Here is a 23123-nt window from a genome sequence, read left to right on the forward strand (position 1 = left end):
TATGGAGATGATACTTGGCATTTTTCCCACTCTCCTGCGGTACTAAAAGCAGTGAAGAAAAGATGCCTGAGCCAGGAGCAATGGCCAAAGCCCTTGCTAGGAAGCACTCAGAACTTGCTCTGCAAATTTATTTCGATCCTGCTCTCAACTCCTTCACCTTAGAACACTTCGGAGGTGGCGTTCAGCAGGACTAGAGAGCAAGAAGCCGTAACTGGAATCTTCAGAAATCTGGGAAGTGACAGAGGACAAAGAGCTGGTCAAATCACGAAATAAAAAGCAACAGCAGTGACCCAGCAGTGTCTGGCCTCGCCGACTTCCAAAATCAGAGCCCGCATCTGATGAGCCCTCCTTGACGCCAGTAAGAAAATGATTCTCACTTTTCAGTGGCTGACCCTCCTGGAGTTGCTTCATTTTCACTGGTTGTTGCTGCTGTCACAACCTTTAACCACACTCACTTTCCAGGCGGCGCCCAGTGAGCTTTGCTGGAGACTTGATATACAAAAGTTGGGGGTGGGAGTCCATGAGCCGCTTTCGCGTTTACCCCTTCCCCGAGCTACGGCCCCGCCCCGCCCCCTAGCTCTAGGCCACGCCCCCGGACCGACCGGGCCCCGCCTCTCCCACCAGAATGGGCGGGGACCAGGCGCGGCCTCAGCGCAGGAATATGCTGGAAGCCAGCGGGTGGGCGTCCGGCAGGTGCTGAAGGGACAGTTCCCGCCGCGGAACTTGCCCCGCTGAGGGAGGGTGGGGCGGCGAGGCACGTGAGTGATGGAGACCATTTGGATCTACCAGTTCCGCCTCATCGTAATCGGGGACTCCACCGTGGGCAAGTCGTGCCTCCTGCATCGCTTCACCCAGGGCCGCTTTCCCGGGCTGCGCTCCCCCGCCTGCGACCCCACCGTCGGCGTGGACTTCTTCTCTCGCCTGCTGGAGATCGAGCCGGGCAAGAGGATAAAGCTGCAGCTCTGGGACACTGCGGGACAGGAGCGGTTCAGGTAGGGCCGCTGGCGCTGGGATCCCCGGGGACCCCGGGGACTGCGCTGCCGCCTCCGTCCGCCCGGGCGCCCCTTCCCCCAAGCGTCGGCCGCACCCGCCCTGGTTGGGAGAGGCTCTGGCCTTTCCCTCTAGAAAGTGCAAACACTCCATTCTCTTTTCCCCTTTGCCCCTCCTCTTCCAGGGACAACTTCCTCCTCCGCAATTTCTCACTTCTTTCTTTGGCGCCCATTTCCTGCGTCCCCTTTCCCGCCTGAACCGGGTCATCCGCCTGCCCCTGCTGGTATTTTGATCAACTCTTCGGTCCCCCTGCTGCCTTCGCCCCAAACTCAGCGTCCCTCGCTGCGCACACCCTGACCCGGCCACCCTCCTCCAAGCTCTCTGTTCATCCTCTAACCAAGTGGCTTCCCCTCTGCAGCCCGGGAGAACTGCCAGTAGGGTTCCCAGATTCGTGATTGATCCCTTTAGCTTCACAGCAAGCACCGCTCCAACCCAGGTTACTGCATGAGCTCATTGGGCATCTTTCACGGGGAGATGGATGCGGTAATGGTTTGAACACCTCACAGCACCGATGTGGTCATCAGAAATACTGGGCCATGCCCCGTGGGAATGTCTTGTACAGCAGCTAGATGTAACATCAGGGACACCGACACAGCTGAGGGTTTTTTGTTGTTTTGTTTTTTAAGGGTCGAGTTGTCTTTAGAAGTTTGTCATCACTTATGTTTTGGTGGGAAAAGAGATACTGATATCTGTCAGGAACTTTGATTTTATTCATAATGGATACTTAACATCACCAGGTGGTTGTATATAAGAATAAACATTTCTAAATATAGGAGGGGTACTTATCAATAGTCTCATTCTGAGACCTTTAAAGAAGGATTTCACAAAGGCTATTCATGTTATGTAAATAAAAACTAAATGTAAATTGTATGCATTTCCTGGATATTTAAGACTGAATCAGATTACAAAGCACATTTGAAATTTCTAGGATTTGAGAACACTTTTTTTAGAGAAAGGTGGGGAATTTGATATATTGTAGACTTTTTTTTTTTTAAGATTGCATTATCAATTCGAACCCATTGAAGCAAGCATTTTGCAGTCTTCAGCAAGTACTAGGCTTGTGAAACACAGTACTCCATCAGGGGACTTCCCAAACAGGGCTTCATCTCACCCCCAGCCAATATCCATTCTTTATGAGATCAGCCTACTTCTGTGAGATTGTTACAACATTTAAAGTTTTGGCTTCCAATGCCAGTTATGACAATGATTTATAGAGATAATAAGGGAACTGCTTAGCTTGCTTATACCCTAGTTTTCCTATGTATGAAGTGGAAAGATGGTAAGGCTACCCCTTCAGAGAGGTGTTAAAGGTTATTAATTTGAATTATACAATACCTAGAATTCCATGAAGAAATTTTTTTCTTTTCAAGGAGCTTCCTTTAATTACAAAATTTTCAGACTTCTCTAAGATTCCTTGCAGTTTTACCATTCTAAGGTTGATTGCAAATTCCTTCACTTGTGATCACAGAGATGAACTTTAAGATATTTGAGGATTAGAAAAAAAGTATTTACTAATAGCTCTTGCTCTGCTCTCTAAAGTGAATATAATAAAAACATGTTTTTTATGCTTTAAACTCCTGACATCTACTGTAATTTGCAACTACAAGAAACATGGGTAGTAAAATTTTATTATAGCTCTTTCCTTAAAAGTAGCTCCTCAACTCACTGACAAGAGAGTAAAGGATTAGTTAGATTTTAAAGATGTTTCTACTAAATAGATCATTGCCTTTAAGAAGGATGTAAATAGTAATTCATTTTAATACATTATTAAAACCAGACAGTAACTCTCCCATAATAATACAAGGACATTTCAGGAATGTTTACTGACAATGAGTCATACTTTTATTTTGTTTGGCTCTTTACCAAAGATATATTTATAAGTACATACGTATTTCAGTGGCTACCTTCAAATCTTGATTTTCTCTCATTTAGCAGAATGTTTCACCATAAAATTGCACTTAAAACGATTACTGTTAAATCATTCTGTATCTTCAAGACCATACAGATACTTATTTTGAATAATAGATATATTGTGCTCACGTATTTCATAGAAAGATACTATAGCTCATGAAGGCATATTTCCATCAATGATAATCATACCATTAGAAATTTGTGGGAAATATTCTATTTGGAGGTTTATTAGTGATTAGACATAAACTAACAAAAAAGGAACCTTTTTTGGACAGCTTGGAGTATAGCTTGAAAGCATAAACAACTATGTTACAAAACAAAAAAAATAGTGAGCCAATAATGATTAGTCTTGGTTTTCTTTTCATTCCCCAGCTTTATTGAGATATAATTGACAAGTAAAGCCTTAGTTTTCAATGTTCAGATTAATACTCTAGCAGACAATAACTGCTTACAAAAATAAAAGGGAACAAAATCAAGATGAAGATGGATTTAGAAAAATAATGTATGTGTGTGCATACTGTAAGTTGTAATATTACACCCAAATGTTAAGTTTTTATTGTTAACACTATATTTTAGTGAGGATAAATGTTAAATTTATATATCTATGAGAGTCAAAATTACAGTGCTTTCATTAAAGATAGAACTTTATTTCTCTTGTGTAAGTCGTAAGTAGTCCTAGTTGGTAGAGTGGCTCTGCTCCAGGGCATCATTCAGGTACCTACCCTCCTATTTTTCTGTTATCCCGAAGACTATCATCTTCGTGGACACTGTGTTCCTGCTCAGGGGGAGGGAAAAGGAAAGATCTAAATCAAGCAATATTCCTTTTAAGCAAGTGAGACCAACATAGTACAAATCACTTCAGCTCTCAAGTAATTGAGGAGAAAACGGTTACAAGGTCACACTTAGACTACCATGTACCCAGTAAGAAAAGAAGATGGATTTGGCATTGTGGGCATTGCCGGGAAATCAACAATTTTCATTTTTAATCATCATAGTGGAAAATACTTAGCAAGAAAGGAAAGAAGAATGTTGTTTAACACAGTGTTAATAAGGATAAATATTAGAAAGAGCATCAAATGTAAGAATAGAAATTTTGAACCTTTCCCGTAAAAGCACTTATAGGGCGATATGGAAATAAAATGAGATAAAGAAATAGCAATGTTACCATGGAAAAAGGAAATCTTAAGGCTTCAAACCAGATTTAGCCTTTTCTTTCATGTCATGACCTTTGGAGTGTTATAGTTATAGCCACTGGTTACAAAGCTCAGAGGATAATGTCCTCCTAATGCAGTGCTCCTCAAAAAGAATCCTCCCTTGGAATTTTTTTAAAAGGATGGGTTCCATGATCAAATAAGTTTGGAGATCCTTGTATTCTACATAGCACTCTCTTAGAAATTTATATCATTAAGGCTCTGAGAACTACTGTGGCAAAGAAACCTGCTTAACTTTTATTAAATTAGCATTTCCCAAATTTATTTGAGAGGCTATTATTAAAATGTGAAAATCTAGTGCTTTAAGGAGTATCATTTGGGAGACACTTCCTTGATGAGCTGCTTTAGTCACATTATTTGAGCAGAACCACTAAACTTTTGAAATTTGGAGCACTGGAAGACCTGTAGGCATTATTTAACCAGCTAATTAACTTAGGGCTGTAAGCAGTAAGTGCTCTGTAAGGGACAGCCTTCCTTTTTGCTCCCCCCAAAAATCTGAAGGTAGCCTCTAATGCCATTAGGCGTACTCAGCCTCTCCCTCACCCTCTGCCTGCTTCTTCCTCATTTCTTTTATCTTCTCTTCCACTGTGTATGTTTATCCTCTCCATGTGTCTTACCCAGCCTTCAGGTTCTAATTTTATCTTTCCTTTACCCCTTTTGTCTATCTGTCCTTACTCATACTTACCTCACACCCTTCGTCTTTTGCTCTTCTTCCTTTTAATTTTAATGTGTCTCTTACTCTCTCATCTCTTTAGCTTATCTCTTCTTATTTATCCCTCTGACTCCTTTGTGTCTCTGTTTTTTCCTCTATCCCCTCACAATAGTCATGTGAAGTAATATTTAAAGGTGGTTTAATTTATGTTTTCTGTTCTTAATTTTAAAAGCAAGCATTGTGAACATTTTATTTCTCTTTAAGAGACCTTTTTAAAATGCCTAAACTAAATAATTTTGTTTCATTTTGTTTAAGAGCCCTCATTTGATACCTACCCTCTTTATTGTGGTTCATGGACTTCAAGAGAAAAAAATATTTTTTTAATTTATTGGCCTAACATTGGTTAATACAATTATATAATTTTCAGTTGTGCATTATAATTTGACATCTATATATTCTATTGTGTGATTACCACCTAAAGTCCAATTCCTTCAGCTACCATATATTTGATCCCCTTTACCCACTTCACCCTCCTCCAACCCCCCTATATTGACCCCCTTTTCCCTGTCTACTTTTTCCCTCCTCCCCACCCCTACCCTCTGGTAACCACTAGTCCATTGTCCATGTCTCTGAGTCTCTGTCCTGTTCATTTGTTGCTTTTAAGTTTATATCCCACATATAAATCATATCATGTGATTTTCAACTTTTTCAGTTTGGCTTATTTCACTCAGCATGATTATCTCGAGATTCATCCAGGTTATCGCAAATGGCAATATTTCATCTCTTCTTATGGCTGAGTAATATTCCATTGTATATATGTACCACAGCTTCTTTATCCAGTCATCTATTGTAGGACACTTCGGTTGCTTCCATGTCCTGGCCACTGTGAATAATGCTGCTATGAACATCGGTGTGCAAATATCTTTACATATATGAGTTTTGAAGTCTTTGGGGTAAATACCCAGTAGAGGGATTACTGGATCATATAGTAGATCAATTCTCAATTTTTTGAGGAACCTCCAAACTGTTTTCCATAGTGCCTGTACCAATTTGCAGTCCCACCAGCAGTGTATGAGGGTTCCTTTTTCTTCACATCCTCTTCGACATTTGTTATTACTTGTCCTGTTGATTATAGCCATTCTAACAAGTGTGAGATGGTATCTCATTGTGGTTTTGATTTGCATTTCCCTATTAGCTAGTGATGTTGAGCATCTTTTCATATATTTGTTAGCTATTTGTATGTCCTCTAGGGAAAAGCATCTGTTCAGGTCCTCTACCCATTTTTTGATTGAGTTCTTTGTATATTTTGGATATTAGGCCCTTATTGGAGGCGTTGCTTGCAAATATATTTTCCCATTCTGATGGTTGTCTCTTTACCTTGTTGACGATTTCTTTTGTTGAGCAAAAGCTTTTTAGTTTGATGTAGTCCAATTCATTTATTTTAGCTTTTACTTCTCTTGCCTTTGAGGTCAAATTCATAAAATCCTCTTTAAGTCCAAGGTCCTTGAGTTTAGTTCCTATGCTTTCTTCTATGCATTTTATTGTTTCAGGTCTTATATTCAGGTCCTTAATCCATTTTGAGTTAATTTCGGTGTGTGGTGATAGACAACAGTCCAGTTTCATTCTTTTGCAGGTGGCTTTTCAGTTTCCCCAGCGCCATTTATTGAAGAGGCTTTCCTTTCTCCACTATATTTTTGGCTTCTTTGTCAAAAATTATTTGCCCATATGAATATGAGTTTAATTCTGGACTCTCATATCTGTTCCACTGATCAGTGGGTCTGTTTTGCTGACAATACCATGCCGTTTTGATTACTGTCGCCTTACAGTATAATTTGAAGTCGGGCAGAGTGATGCCTCCAGCCTCATTCTTTGTTGTCAGGATGGCTTTGGCAATTTGGGGTCTTTTGTGCTTCCATACAAATCTGATGATTTTTTGTTCTATTTTTTTTTAAAAATGCCAATGGGATTTTAATGGAGATTGCATTATATCTGTATAATGCTTTAGGTAATATGGTCATTTTAACTATGTTGTTTCTTCCAATCCAAGAACATGGAATATCTTTCCATTTCTTTGTATCTTCTTCGATTTCTTTTAATAAGATCCTATAGTTTTCATTATATAGGTCCTTTACAGGTTTTGTTAAATTTATTCCTAGGTATTTTATTCTTTTTGTTACAATTGCAAAGGAATCATTTTTTCCATTTCTTTTTCTGACACTCATTCTTAGAGTATAAGAACACTATGGGTTTTTGAACGTTGATTTTTGTACGTTGATTTTTGTATCCAGAGATTTTACTGTATTTGCTTATTGTTTCTCGTAGTGTCCTTGTGGAGTCTTTAGGGTTTTCTATATAGAGAATTATGTCATCCACAAATAGTGAAGTTTGACTTCTTTGTTTCCTATGTGGATGCCTTTTATGTCTTTCTCTTGCCTGATTGCACTTGCTAGGACCTCCAATGTTATATTGAATAAACAATAGCAATAGTGGACAGCCTTGCCTTGTTCCTGATCTTAGAGGGAAGGTTTTTAGTTTTTCACCATTAAGTATAATGTTGGCTGAGGGTTTGTCATATATGGCCTTTATTATGTTAAGGTACTTTCTTTCTTTCTATACCGATTTTGTGAAGTGTTTTGATCGTAAATGGATGCTGTATTTTGTCGAAGGCTTGTTTTACATCTATCAATATGATCATATGATTCTTATTTTTTAATTTGTTTATGTGGTGTATCACATTAATATATTTGCATATGTTGAACCATTCCTGGGCCCCTGGGATAAAGCTCACTTGATCATGGTGGGCTTTATCTTTTTATTATGTTGCTGTATTTGGTTCGCTAGTACCTTATTTAGAATTTTTTCATCTGTGTTCATGAAAGATATTGGTCTGTAGTTTTCTTTTTGTGTGTTATCTTTACCAGGTTTTGGTATCAGAGTAATATTGGCCTCATAAAAAGAATTGGGAAGTATTGCCTCCTTCGATATTTTGGAAGAGTTTTAGGAGAATAGGTATTAAATCTTCTTTGAATGTTTGGTAGAATTCACTGGTGAAGCCATCTGGTCCTGGACTTTGACTTTTTGGTAGGTTTTTGATGATTATTTTAATTTCCATATTGCTGGTCAGTCTATTTAGATTTTTCAGATCTTCCTGATTCAGTCTAGGAAGATTGTATTTTTCTAAGTACTGGTCCATTTCTTTTAGGTTATTAAATTTGTTATTATATACTTAGAAAAAGATTTTCTGATCCTCAATTGGCGGGTTTATAATTGCATAAGTAATAGAACAGTGATTGTCCACAATTAAGTGTCGTAATCCTCATAGTCTACTGTAGTTCCAAGTTATTAGAAACAATAGAAAGTTAGGCTATATTTTTGTATTGAGTAATCAAATGACATAATGTCTTGATTAAAATTATGTTGTAATGTGTTATAAGTAAGAGAAATCTAGCCAAATTAGTTTAGATAATAGGAGGTAAATTATAAATGATACAGAGCTCATGAAAGACAAAAATTCTCTGATTACAGATGTCTGAAAATATGGAAACTCCACCAAGAGTTTGTGGATTTTCCCTCTAGTTTATTTGTATTCTCCAACTTTGTTGTCTCCTGACTCTCTCAGTCTCTGAGCCTCTTATTCATATTTTTGAAAGAAAAGATATCATTGGCTACTTTTCTGGCCAGTGAATCAGGTCCCCCACAGTCAGGTTATTAAGATGCACTTACATATCATTCAAATGTATTGTGATGTAAATATACTAGGTAAGTATTATAGGTTATATAATGCAATTGTATCTGTTATAGTCTCTCCCTTTTGGGAAAGAGAAATTCACAGGAGAAGGAAGTGAGCAGTCACCCCAAAAGATATCTATTGTATGGTGTTTCAGAGTAAAATGGAAAGTAAGAGCGAGCTAGCATCATTTCTAACAAGTGAGGCAGAATGTGAAAAGATTACCTATGTAGCCAAACATATTTTTATACTCTAAAGATTATTTTCACTATCCACACAGGACATTCAGACCATTTTGAATTATTGCATAATCAGTACTGTCAAGAAACTAACCAGCAATTTGAAAAACCTGTGATTATTTTTCTTAATTTCTTTTTTCTTCAATAAATCAATTGATTTAGCATGTATAGTCACAATTTCAATGCTGTATTGAGATAAGAAGGTAATTATATATCCCGAAGTAAACTGAATATTGTATATCAAATGCGTAAGGGTCCTGGACCAATAGTACCCTAGGCAAACTGCAAAGTAGATAAAACTCATTCTTAGGGTCTTTGTGGCTTTCCTATTTTCTTTTCCTTCTGTTTTTTGGAAAGTGATACCTTGACCTATTCTTCCTCGCATCTCAATCAAAAAGGCATCCCTTAATACTCTATCTTAGCTTTACAGAGAGACATAGCTGGGAAACTAAGACACGCAAAATTATTAGTGGTTGAAAATGACTTAATAAGGATCCAGCCAGGAGTATTCATATTCTAAAAAGGATGATCACCTCAAGAGATAATATTTCATTTTGACATTTCCCTGTTGGCAGAGTTATAGATATGTGGCTGACAGGTGTTGGAATTTCTTTCATCGTGCTACCGTGATGGCCACCTATTCTGACACATTGGCCCCCACTTAACTTTCAAAGCAAGGGCTAGAGAAAAGTTAGAGATAAAATTGTGGGTACATGGATCACCACAGTAAAGTTTTCACATGAAGAAAAAGACTTTACTCAATCTGAGAGAGAGAGAAGAAATTTCCAGCCATTGTCAGTTAGTTTGGCTGACATACAAAGATTTCTTAGCAACTGACCTTCCACAGCTATGTTAAAGTTTACTTAAAAGTTTAAAGAAGAACATCTTAGAATGATTGGAGAATATAAATTTTGTTATATTAAAAGCCAGTTATTCTTATCCTAGCTGAGTTACAGGGAATCTGCTTTCTTCCAGTCTGCTCTGTCAAGCAGTGGAAAAGAAAGGTGAGCCACTCAAGCGATACTAAGGTACACACACCCATGTACACACCGACACACACACACACGCATATACCAGGGGACATCAGATATTACTTTACTAAGATCTTTTCATTCTTTCTAAAGCAAAATATCTGCAAAGCCAATAGTTTACAATTTTAATAAATCTGCCAATAACATTTAATCAATTCTGATAATGCGTAATTCAGGGAAGTTCCCTTTAAAAATTGCCACCCCACAGGATCTACCTAGCTTATCATGAAACATCTATTGTGTTAAAAAACAAAATAAAACAAACAAACAAACAAAAACATTGTTTATTGAAAGGAATCACTTTAGTAATAAAGTACTGTTCTGACCTACAGGAGTTCCAGAAAAATGTGAAAGAGAAATCAAAGAATGTTTTTAATTTAAAAGTATACTTTTTGTTTAAGCTGTGAAAGAGTTTCAAAATACATATAATAGTTCTACATATAAGCATGACTGAGTAAATGTTGATGCCTAGCTGGCATGTTATTTAATTTAAAATCTTAACAGTGTTCTAGTAAACATTCTTGAAATGTAGTGACTTTTTTTCGATTTTTCTTCCTATATTAATGATTCATTTTCAATTTAGGAATACCTTGCTAAATCAAGTTATTATATTACTGGTGTAAGTCTTTAAGACCATCCACTGATATCAATAGCTAGGATATTAAGAAGCCATCAGAAATACCTCAGTTCCTAAAAAATATTGAGGTAAAGGAACAGAGACTTCTCTCTTAGGCTCGTTTCTACTTCACTAATATGGCAAGTGCATCAGAAGTCACATGAGAAAGGTCTTTATCAGGTTACACCCAAAAGGTCATCAGTGTCTTTTCTTGGCAAAATGTAATCCTTCTCTATGCCTATTTTTTTCTACTTTTTGTATGATTGGTCACAATCTCTTTTTAAATTATCTTCCTGGGCTAGGAATGTTAAAAGTAATTTTTGCTCTGATTCTTTACCCTTTACAAGCATATTTTCTTTTCATAGGACTTCATGTGATATGGCCTCAAAATAAATAAGGCTGAAGGATAGCCTTAATAACACATCCCTGCCTCAGAAATACAAAAGCATAGTGTGTGGCCCAAACTGAACCCTTTTCTCTCAGAAGAGATCAAGAGAGAATACTGGAGTTAGTAGATATTAAAAACTTCCTGGCTGTAAGAGACAACAGTATGAAGAAAGGTTATAGATTCTCAAATTCTCGGCATTGGCCTATCATTTTTCTTCAGAGTAGCACTTTTCAAAATGATAGTAATAGGTGTAATTTGAGAAACAGTTTTCTTGATAAAATAGTTTTGGAAATGCTGGGTTGTTACAGGATTTCTCAGCACTTTTAACATATTAATATGCTAATATACATTGTGAATCCCCAAGGCAGATATGGTGTTTCCCAACCCAGAGTCCTTTTACAGAGCGTTTTAGGAGCCAATAGATGGATGGATGGGGCGGGGAAGAGGGAGAGAGAGAGAAAGACAGAGAGAGAGAGAAATTAGATAGATAAAGAGAATACTTTAGGAACCGATACTTTAAAGAAAAAGTATAAACAATTCCTTAAATTTTAGAAATATATTTGAGAACTCATAATTTCTTCTCTCATGATTCTCTGTATCTTTTGCTGGTGCTTCTGGATGATTTCATCATGTCTCCCTTCTAAAACACTAGATTACCGTATTTTAGGGAGAGATGTAGTCAGAGCTATAGATTTTAGAGTCTCCCTTGATTTGTCGCCTCAATCAAAATTAAAAGATTTATCTTTCTGCTTGACTTCCTTGCAGTCATTTATCACACTTTTACACAGATCATGCAATATCATTAGCACCTATTTTAAGCACAAAACCTTTCAATTAGAATTACTAAGAAAACTGAAAGAGAATATATAGATGTCAAACTATAATGTACACCTGAAAATTATATAACTGTATTAACTAATGTTACCCCGATAAACTTAATTTAAAAAATGTTAAAAAAAAAAAAAAGGAACACTGGAAGAATGATAAAGAAGCAAATGGATGAAACCACATTTTTAAATTCTTTAGATATAAAAGGGCTACAGAAAGGCTATGTATGATATTAGGAAAGCAAAAGTTAATGAAAGCTAAATAAGGTAAAATTTAATACTGAGAATTGATAGAATAGAGGAAGAGACTCCAAAAAAAAGAATTAAAAATGGAAGAGAAGCTACGGCCATGCCACCCTGAATGTGCCCGATCTCATCTGATCTTGGAAGCTAAGCAGGGTCAGGCCTGATTAGTACTTGGATGGGAGACCACCTAGGAAGACCAGGTGCTATAGGCATTAAAAAAAGAAGAAAAAAGTGGAAGAGAAGATATAAATAATTGTATAACAGAGGACTATTGGAGGCGAGGAAAATTAGTGAGAGATGAATTGAAAACAAAGTTTAAGAAAGTGAAGAAGAAGAGACACATGAAAGAAGCTGCAGACGTCAACCATACTGTAGTCAGCATTCTGGCCATTTTGGTAGAAAAGTGACTGCACCCAGAGGACTGTGAAGGAATAGACAGATGATCTGATATAAGTCTCATTTTTCAAATAATATAATTGATGTCCAGAGAGGCTTTGCTTGCACCAGGCCTTATAATTCATTAGCAGTTTGCATAAGAGCCCAGTTCTCTTAACACTCTATTCAGTGCTCTTTCTGCTGCACCAGGCCTCCTGTCATGGTTGAAAAGGGTTCTATTGACACATTGTGTGGTTTCTGTCCTGAAAAGTATTCTGTTCGCACAATCCTACCCCTACTCCTACTTCTGTAGATCCAAGTTAATAATTATGTCCACCCAAACCATTATTTTACTGCTATACTCAGAAAACAAAGGAGAAATAGCTTTACACAATAGAATTGATACTGATAACTGACAGCAAACACTTGTGGCTGCCATGACAGTCATCCCTCCCCTTCATGCAGTACTCAGTGACGGCATTGCTACACTTACTAACAGGAATGAACCCTGCCACTGCAGTGGAAAAATTTATATGAAGCTTTTTTACTTTGTTAGACAAGGAAAGGAGTTGAGTATTAGGCAAAGCTACAAGTAAACACTGGCTATAGTGTCCTAAAGTTTCAAAAGTATCATGAAGTAGCTTTCCAGTCTTTAAATGCTGCCTCTTTTTTTTTTTTTTTTTTAATCTGGAGAAACTGAAGCAACTAGGACAGTGATTTACTTGTGGAAATCAATGCATTTATTTAGCATAACTATATGTCAGGCACTAGATACAAAAATAAGTACTGTCTCTCTCTCTATACTGGGTAGAGTACAGACTACATTGCTGTAACAAAGAGACTGCCCGAATATGGCAACTAATATAGAACTTTGTTTCTCTCCTATGATAATAGCCCGGAATGAGCAGTTCTGGGCTATCAGGGTGACTCTGCCTCCACATCTGTTTCTAGAGTTCTCCAGGCATTGTCATTTCCTTGCAAGCAGGAAGGAGAAAGAGGAAGCCTAGGGAAAATGGCTACTTCAGGGAGATGGAACTCAGATGACACACATAACTTCTCATGTTCTGTTGATCCAAACTTAGTGACATGACCAAAGCTGACTGTAACAGAGCTGAGAAATAGTCTCTATATGAGTTGCTGTGTGCCAGCTAGAACTCATGGAGTTCTATTACTAAAGGAAGACAGGGAAAATAGATACTGGGGAACAATTAGAGGTCTTTCTTATGGACTTATGGCAAAGAAAGATGACAAATAATTGCAGTAAAGGCTGGTAAGTAAGTTTCAGCGGCAGAACAAAAGGAAGACTTGTCATCTATGTTTAGAGTGAGGGCTGGTTTCAGAAAATGCATCCCAAAGAAAGTAGTCCTTGATGTTGAGACATGAAGGATATGTCAGTATTAAGTAATAATAGGAACCAATTACAATAGTAAAAGAAGTGGCTTCTAGTAACGATAGCAGATTGAACACATATCTATTTTAGATTTTTTTCTCTGAAATCGCACTAAAGTGACATTTGTTTTGATAAGGAAATAATAGCAACAAAATTTTGGAAGCAGGAAAGCAGATGGAATGATAAATTAATTAGCAGATTCAAGAAAAACTGACTTCTAAGCTAGTGGTGGGAAAAGCTAAAAACAAAAGCTAAAAACCAATTGGATCCCCTAAAGACTCAGGAAATGGTGGCATCAGATACTTCTGGAAGTGGGAATGCTAAAATATAGATCATGGACTGTCATCTGTTTATAAAGATTGGATCCTCACATCTCCAACATTACACACTAGGTAACTTTCTTCCAACATTGGCAAAAACTGAACAATTATTCTCTGAAAAGAATTAGACGTAGAGTCTCCTCTGACTTGAAGACCAGGCATAATTGAGTTTGTAGTCCCTTATTAAAAGTAAGGGCTTTAAGTGAATGGATGCATATTGGATGCTAAGACTGTCTAGACATCTTTCCCCATTCCGTTCCCAGAACCCTGGCAGTAAGGCCTTCACTCTTCAAACAGGACATCGGTGAAATCCTTTCTGAAGAATCTGACCAGGCCGAGAGGAAAGACTTAAGACACCAACATTAGAGTTTCCTCAACTAAGTAACCCAGTCTGATCATCTTCCAGTGGGTGTTTTTTGTCTCAATTAAAGATTACAAGAAATATTAGGAAATCTGTAATATGAACCTAGAGACCAAAACAAACAAACTTAATAAAGGAGAAGGGAGTGTTAAAAAAGAAGAACAAAAACAAACAAAAAAACTCCTTAATTTCCTCAGAGCGATAATAGGAAAATATTGCAATTATAAAAGAAGAACAGGATACTATTTTTAACAACAACAAAAAAAGAAAATATTCTGAGAACAAAAGAGCTTTTGGAAGCAGTAGAAAATATAAAACACAATATAAGCTTGAGGAAATTTATTAAAAAATAGGACAAAAAGGCAAAAACTTCAAAGATAGGAAAAAAGGACTTTAAAAAAAATTAGAGTACTGGTCCAAAAGGTTCAATACATAAACAGGCATTACAAAAAGATACAACAGGAGAGAAAAAAAAATAGAGGGGAGAAATCATCAATGAAGCAATTCAAAAAAAATTTCCAAGATTTAGGGACTAAGTTTTCAGATTTAAAAGCCTCAATACAGTAGGTGAAAGTAGACACATTCTAAGGCACATTGTCATGAAATTCTAGAACACTGGGGCCACAGAGAAGTTCCTACAAACTTCTGGGAGTGGGGAGAGAAGGTCACATAAAAAAGATCAGGAATCAGATTAGCCTCAGATGTCCCTGAAACAACAGTAGAAGCTAAAAGACAATGGAAAAATAACTTAAAAATTCTGAAGGAATTCTGAACCTGACCAAACTCTTATTCAGCCGTGGTAGCAGAAATCAAACATGCAAGATTTCAGAATATTACCTCATGCATCTTTTTTAGGAACCTACTTGAGGGTATGCAAGAGAGAGAGAGAGAGAGAGAGAGAGGAAAGAGAGAGAGAGAGAGAGAGAGAGAGAGAGAGAGAGAGAGAGAGAGAGAGAGAGAGAGAAGAGGAACTAACTACCTGTGAAGAAAAGCAAAGCAATACCCAGGAAGGTGGTAAAGGGTGATCCTAGGATATCTCCGCTGCAGATACCAAGGCCAGATTGGAGCGGGACAAAAGGTTGTAGGAGACACCTCTTCAGAAAGATGAAATTTACAGAAAAGCTAATGTGAATGAACTTAAAAGAAGGCAACTGATAGATAGTTTGGAGTTAGATTAATGAGAACTTCATGGAAAATTTAGCAAGAAGAAAAAATCTGTGGTAGAGACTTAGTGCTCACTCATATCTGATGGCTCTTCTGGACATCTGGAAGGAATATATTTCCCTTCCCTCTGCACTTAGAAGAATCATGTGACTAATTGTGGCCAGTGGATTTGAGCAGAAGTCTTGTGGTGGCTTTAAAATACAGCACAGATTCTTTAACATTCTTCCTACCGAGAGGCGAGTTGTTTGTTACTTCCCATAACCTGGCCTGTCTTGACTAATTCGCAAGATAATTATTAACTCTAAGGAAAAGAATTCATAGTTTACTCCAGGGCACAGCAATGAAAAGAATCTACATGATCAAAATAACACAAGTGCTAAGAAATGGTCATTCTAAAATGATGACTATGATATTAGCAATTTGGGTGAATGGGAAAAGTAAGGACATGTAGTAAGGGCACATATAACTTTGATTTAAAACACAAACAGAAAAGGAAAAGAACATAATTTATTCAAAGAACTTGAAAATAGAAGCTGCTTAATTTCAGAGAGAGAATGAATTGAGAAAGGCTAAATATCAATTATAAATTCCAAGATGTAGAAAGCACATGAAACAAAGCAGTATAGAGGAAGTCATATGGGAACAGACAGAAGTCACAAAAATGGTCAGAGAATTATAACCCAAGAGAAAATATTCCCGTCTGATCTCAAAAGCTAAGCAGGGTCAGGCCTGGTTAGTACTTGGATGGGAGACCACCTATGAGGACCAGGTGCTGTAGGCGTAAAAAATAAAAAAATAAGGGATTGTAAGCTGACAAGGTCCTGTGATCTGTGAGGTCAACCAAGGATTGCCTCGCCTGGAAGGAAGGAAAGAAGGAAGGAAGGAGGGAGGGAGGGAGGGAGGGAAAGGACGAGAAAATATTCCTTAGTTATGTTTGATCACACAATGTACTGTTATATGGAAAACAAAATAATCATGAGAAGCTGGTCGTTATCTCATTTTTATTTTCCAAAGGATGCCAGAAAGCATTGGAATAGGTGCTGAAGTCTTTACTACACTTTCTGGTACCATACCAAATAGAAAATAAGCACTCTTTCATTATCACCTTGCAAGCAATTAATGAAGCTAGAAATAGCTCTCATTAATTTCAAATAAACTATTTCAATTTTCATACATAACTTGTTCATCTTCCAGAATCCACTGTAAAGTTCAATTTGAATTACTTCTAATTTAAATACAGTAGTTTTTTAGAAAACATGGACGATTTCACCTATATGCTTATATTGTATGCAATTATTCAGCTTATTTCTCCCCTTTTGACTTCACAGACCCCTACTATAAATATCAAAAGGAGATAATCTTCTTTGTTTTTTTCTCTATTCTCCCATTTACTCAGCATTTGCATGCTGGTTGGGCACAGTCTGACAGAATCTGAACCTATTAATTTGGTTCTTAATTCATATGCAATATTGTTAGGACTCCTGCATGCCCAGTCTGTTTTAGACACTTAGGGATACAGCATCCCTAAAGAACTGACAAAAATCCTTGCTCTCATGGAGCTTATTTTCTAATCGGGAGAGAAAAGCTATAACCGAATAAGCTGGAAAAACTATGCGGGATATTAGAATGTGTTAATTGCTACAGAGGAAAATAGAGGATAAAAAGTGAATAGAGCATGCTGGGGGTGGTAAGTCCTCATATGATAAAATGATTTCCCATAAAGGGAAAATAAAAGGTGGTCATGGGAATTAATTCATATATTCAAAGAGAAAATATGGCCCATTAGGTCTTGTCAGTATTATATATAGCCTCCACACCATAAACTTGATTTTTAATGGAAAGATCCTGGAATTATTTTTTTTTAATTTTATACATATATAAAATGCAATATTATTCAACTATAAAAAAATAAAAAAAGAAAGAAATCTTACCATTTACAACAACATGGATGGACCTAGAGGGTATTATGCTAAATGAAATAAGTCAGACAGAGAAACACAAATACCAAATGATTTCTCTTATACATGGAATCTAAAGAACAAAAAAATGAACATGCAAAATGAAAACAGACTCAGATACAGAAAAGAAACTGATCACTGAATGGATAAAATATACCCATAAGAATAAACTGCAGATGAATGGATGAATGGGAAGCTGGGTGAAAAATGTACAGTTTTAAGAAGTACAAATTGGTAGTTACAAAATAGTCACAGGGATGTGAAGTGTAGCACAAAGAACATAATATTATAATAACCGTATAGTGTCAATAATATTGTAATAACTGTATTGTACCAGGTGGGTACTAAACTAATTGGGGGATCACCGTAAATTATATAAATGACTAACCAGTATGCTGTACACCTAAAACTAAAAATAATACTGAATGTCAACTCTAATTGAAAAATAAAAATTAAAAAATAAATAAGTAAAAATAAATTAATGAATTTTAGTGTTTGTATGTATAAAAAAAGATGTGTTTCAGGTTACAGAATCTGAGGCAAGGGCAGGGACTGTTAGCATTAAAAATAGCAGGAGCAAAGAGACTTGTGTTTTAGTCCCCTGCAACCAGTCCAAAGGGCCCAGATTACAAGGCAAGAGAAGCAGGTATATAAATCATCAACACCATGACTATTCCCAGAAGGGCAGTAGGCATGTAATGTCATGGTGAACAGAGGCTCTCACAAGACTAATGCATTCATAGGCTGCTTGCTGCCAGCAGCCTTTGGCATTGAAGTACTTCTATCCTCTAAATGCCTATTTTACAATTGGCAAAGCACAAGAAGGGTATTTCCAGGGTGGAACATCTGGTTCATTTTACCTAGGTAAGTCAGCAAGTGTTCAATATTTTGTTGTTTTTTTGAGAGGCCTGTACATATCCAACAAAGTTTATAATAACAGCATATAAGATATATATAATCTTGCCACTTTCAGATAAAATTTTTTTACACAAGTAACTAGTATAAATAATGTTGAGCGTTCTAGGGCCTATGGACTTTTCTCCTTCATATGACAAGAACATCCTGTTTTTAGTACCTTCCAGGAAACTAGATAAGTGTTTAATTTGAGATATCATTTATATTTTTTAGAATCTCTGTAATGATGTCATTGTGTCAAAAAATTTCAAATTCCTCAAGGGATATCATTCATACTTGATTGCATTGCTCATATATTGAGTAATTCATTGTAAATGTAAGCAAACTTCAGTGTTCCCAATATCATCTGTCTAAGTATTATTTCAAGAATAAGATTAAAGAGGGGAATTAAACAGTTAAAAATGTTTACATAAACAAGGCAACCATTTTTTCTATTCTAAAGCAAATATACCCATAAGAATAAACTGCGGATGAATGGATAAAAAAAAAGTGATATATATGTACAATTGAATGTTAGTCATCCATAAAAAAAAAAAAATCCTGTCATATGCTACGATATGGATGAATATTGAGGACATTATGATAAATAAAATAAGCCAGTCCCAGAAGGAAGGACAAATAATGCGTGATTCCACTAATATGAGGTATCTAAAGTAGTCAAACTCATAGAAGCAGAAAGTAGAAGAGCGGTTGCCAGGGGCTGAGAGAAGGAAATGTACCATTGTTCAGTGGTATGGAGTCTCAGTCATGCAAGGTGAAAAAGTTTTAGAGGTAGAGGTCTGTCCAACATTGCGCTTGTAGTTAATACTACTTTACACTTAAAAATTGTTAAGAGGGCAGATCTCATGTGTTTTTAACATAATAATTTTAAAAAGAATTTTGGCTTTGTGAGACTGGTGAAAGTTAAAAAATATTTATGACTTTGATTTGTGTCATTCTCGGAAAACATGCCTACTCTATCAATCAGGTCTTTGGTTGACAGCAACAAAACCAACATGAGGACCTTAATTAAAAACGAAAGTAGGTCCCTCTCACTCTCTGTCTCTGAGGGGAGACCACACACTGTCTGTGGAGTGTTACCCCTTTTCTAATAAACTTTCCTTTTGACGCCTTCCCCCCACACACAAAGAAATGAAAGTAACTGAAAACATGAAAGTAACTGAGGCACAGAGACTTGACCAGAAGCTGAAGGGACCAGGCTTGGAATGAGTCAAAAGATTTCAAGAGTTTGGGCAGCAGGAACCACAGAAGGCCAGTGTGGTCTCCATAATACTATTGTTCTTTTTGTGCCCCACTGCCATAAGAATCCCCAAATGGCCAGTTGGCAGTCTCAGCTAATTCAGTAGAAGCATCACGGGGTTCCCTAGTGAAAGCATTTCTCCCTTGGAAACTAAAACCTTTATATCAGCAGAGTTCAGAGTCACAGGGATTAGGAGCAACAAAAAATTCAGTGACTCGTTAAGTGTAATTGTCAGAGGCACCATAACACCACTTTCACCCTTTGTTTCCCATAACACAGCATCTATTTATGGGGGAAAAAAACACCACCTCCTCTTTTCCTCACTAGTTTAGAACATATACATCCTGAAGGATATGCCAAAATCTTAGAAATCTAGACATGGGCATAACTGAATCTTAATAACATATTCCACAGTTTTATAGAGCCAGAACCCTCTAGGTGACAGTGACATGATAAGATTAATGAATTCCATGGCATCAGCTCATTTCTCCATCTCTTCCTCTGTTAAGTGAAGTCTGGTCTGTAGCAAAGTATGAGATACTGTGACTGTGCATAAGGCATTCCATAAGTTCTTTTTTAAATTATTTTAATTAGTTTCAAGTATACAGTACATTGGTTAGACATCTATATAGTTTGTAAAACAATCACCCTAATTGCTCTCTCCCTCCCCTGACCCTCCACCTAGCCAACATATTAATGCTAACTGCATTCCTTATGCTGTGCTTGCCATCCCCGTGACCATCCATCAACTACTAATTTGTACTTCTTTAACCCTTCACCCCATTCTCCCAGCCCCCTAAACCCCACTCCCATCTGTCCAACACCAAATTGTCCACTATATTTGTGAGTCTGTTTTTGTTTGTTCTTTTTATTCTTTAGATTCGACATATAAGTGAAATCATATGTGTTTATCTTTCCTTGTCTGACAAATACCTTCTAGGTCCATCAAAGCAATATCTTTTTTCCATTCCCTTACTTTTAGTCTGTGTGTGTCTTTTAATCAGAAATGAGTCTCTTGTAGGCAGCATATGTAGGGGTCTTGTTTTCTTATCCATTCAGCCACTCTATCTTTTGGTGGGAGCGCTTAATTCTTTTCCATTTCAGGTACTTATTGATAGGAATGCAGTTGTTACCATTCTTTATTCCTGTTTTTGATACATATTTTTTTCTTCTTAAAGAAGTCCCTCCAACATTTCCTATAATACTTGCTTGGTGGTGGTAAATTCCTTTAGCTTATTTTCGTCTGAGAAGCTCTTTACCTGTCCTTCAACTCCAAATGATAGCTTTGTTGGATAAAGTATTCTCGATTGTAGATCCTGGGTCTTCATCACATTGAATTTTTATGCCAAGCCTTTCTGTCCTGCATAGTTTCTTTTGAGAAATCAGCTGCCAGTCTTACGGGTGCTCCCTTGGAGGTAACTATCTGCTTATCTCTTGCTGCTTTTAAGATTCTCTTTTTGTATTTAACTTTTGGCATTTTAATTATGATGTCTTGATGTGGGCCTCTTTGGGTACCTTGTCTTGGGGATTTTCTGAGCATCCTAGAGTTTTATGTCTAGTTCTTTCACCAGGTTAGAGAAGTTTTCCATTATTATTTCTTCAACATCTTGTTGTTTTCCCTCAGGTACGCCTATGAAATGGATATTTTTACCTTTAATAGTGTCGCGTAGGCACCTTAGATTATTATTATAGTCTTGGCTTCTTTTTTCTTGCCATTCTGATTGAGTGTCCTTGGCTTTCCCATCCTCTAGATAGGGCATTTGATCCTCTTCTTTATTCACTTTGTTTATTCTTTTGTTTATTCCATTTAATATACTTCTCATCTCAGAAAAACGTGTTCTTCATTTCAGACTGGTTCCCTTTTACAATTTCCATTTCCATTTTTATCTTTTTTATCTCTTGTCGAAGTTCTCACTGAATTCATCTACCTTTCCCATACATTCATTGAGCATCTTTATAACCAGTGTTTTGAACTCTGCATCTGTTAGATTGCTTGACTCCATTATTTCTAGATCTCTGTTCTGTTCTCTCATATGGTTTCTGCTTCTTCGTCTTCCCATTTTGGCTGCTTTTCTGTTTCTACGTAGCAAGCAAAGCTCCTAGTCTCCCAGTCTTATTAGTGTGGATTTGTGTGGTAGGTGTCCAGTGGCCCAGTCTTGAGAGGGTTTCAGCTGCAGGCCAAATTTAGCCCAAGCCTGTGCCCCTCCAAGGCCACCTCTCAAGATTCAGTAAGCAGTCCACAGATGCTGTGCTTATAGTTGCCTCAAAAGGCCACAGCAGAAACTGAGACCAGCTGCCTCTAGTGTGAGTCTAGGCGCTCCTCAGCAAGGAGCACCTGACTCGCTGAGGACACACCTGGATGTGACTTGAGTGGGGCTGCAAGTTGGAGGAGGCAGAGTTTCAGGGAATCCTCTGGGCGGAGTGACCTCTGTTATCCAGTTTGATGATGTCTCTGCTATGGCAGTGCTGTGTCCAGTGCACTGGCAGGTGGAGGGGCTCAACAGAGGAAGAATGGATACCACCAGCACTTCTGCCGAGGATCGAGCCTATCCTCGGCCCTCACTCTGACACCTCAGTGTCGCCCTGTAAATCCTTGCGCAGCTGAATCAGCATTGGTCCTCAGAGTGAGCAGGTCCATCGTTGCGGAATTCCACTTGTGGATGCGGCCCCTTTAAGGGGCTTTGGAAGCTGCTGCTGCCAAAGCCTCTGTCCCACTCAGCCATTAGGGTTCAGGCAGCCTTGCGTCTACCTTCTGCTGTTGCAGAGTGATTTCTTAGATTATCTCCCTAATTGTATGGCTTGTTCATCTAGCTCCCAGGTGATTTTCCTTGCTGTTTGTGCCTTGTTTCTGTCACAACTTTGATTTGGTTGCCAGAGGGATGAACAGAGCTTTTATCATCTATGCCAGTTTTTTTCCCATCTGGCTACTGTATTTTCATGGGATGTAAATTTAATTTATCCACCCCCTCCAACACTGACATGCTCATAGTAATTCAGTGACCTTAGTGAGAATGTAACATACTACTAATAGATCTAATATCAGGCACCTTTCTTTTTTTATGTGCTGCTAGTATCTCGTTCTCTTAAACTTCCATACTCTTTCTGCCATTTCTCTTATTTCCCCAACAACTGTGTTCATGGCTTCTACTAAATCAACCATTCACTTATTAATAACGTGTTGAGCGTCCACTGTGTGCCAGGCACTTGAGGACCACTGGGTACTCATGATGGGCATAGACAGGGCAGCTGCCTACCTCACACAATTAGCAAACCAATATCAAGGATCCAGAAAGTAGAAAGGAGAGGAAAAGGATGCTATGCAAGAGTCCTAATCTTGAACACCCAGCAATTCTGCCCACCTGCCTGAGAAACAGACTCTAACCAAACAGAACAGTCTTTTTTTCCTTCCAGGGAGGAATCCAATAAGAGGGTAAAGTGTTCTTCTAGTCCTCTTCTGTGGGAATAGGAAGGTCAGATGGAAATTCTATTTCTTCCTGTGTTA

The 23123-nt window shown here is 37.6% G+C and overlaps 1 protein-coding gene and 1 pseudogene across 1 annotated transcript in view; both read left to right on the top strand.

Moving 5' to 3' along the window:
- The first annotated feature begins 619 nt into the window (after positions 1-619).
- The window catches only part of RAB39A (RAB39A, member RAS oncogene family), a 30900-nt gene continuing 8396 nt past the window's right edge, over positions 620-23123 (top strand). Inside the window, exon 1 of the mRNA XM_039883159.1 lies at positions 620-992. Coding sequence (XP_039739093.1) covers positions 766-992 — 227 coding nt within the window. The 5' untranslated portion in view covers positions 620-765. The remainder of the gene's footprint in view (positions 993-23123) is intronic.
- LOC120619040 (uncharacterized) lies at positions 11992-12110 on the top strand (annotated as a pseudogene).

The sequence above is a fragment of the Pteropus medius genome, unplaced genomic scaffold (assembly GCF_902729225.1).
Source record: "Pteropus medius unplaced genomic scaffold, Ma_sr-lr_union100, whole genome shotgun sequence".
Lineage (NCBI taxonomy): Eukaryota > Metazoa > Chordata > Mammalia > Chiroptera > Pteropodidae > Pteropus > Pteropus medius.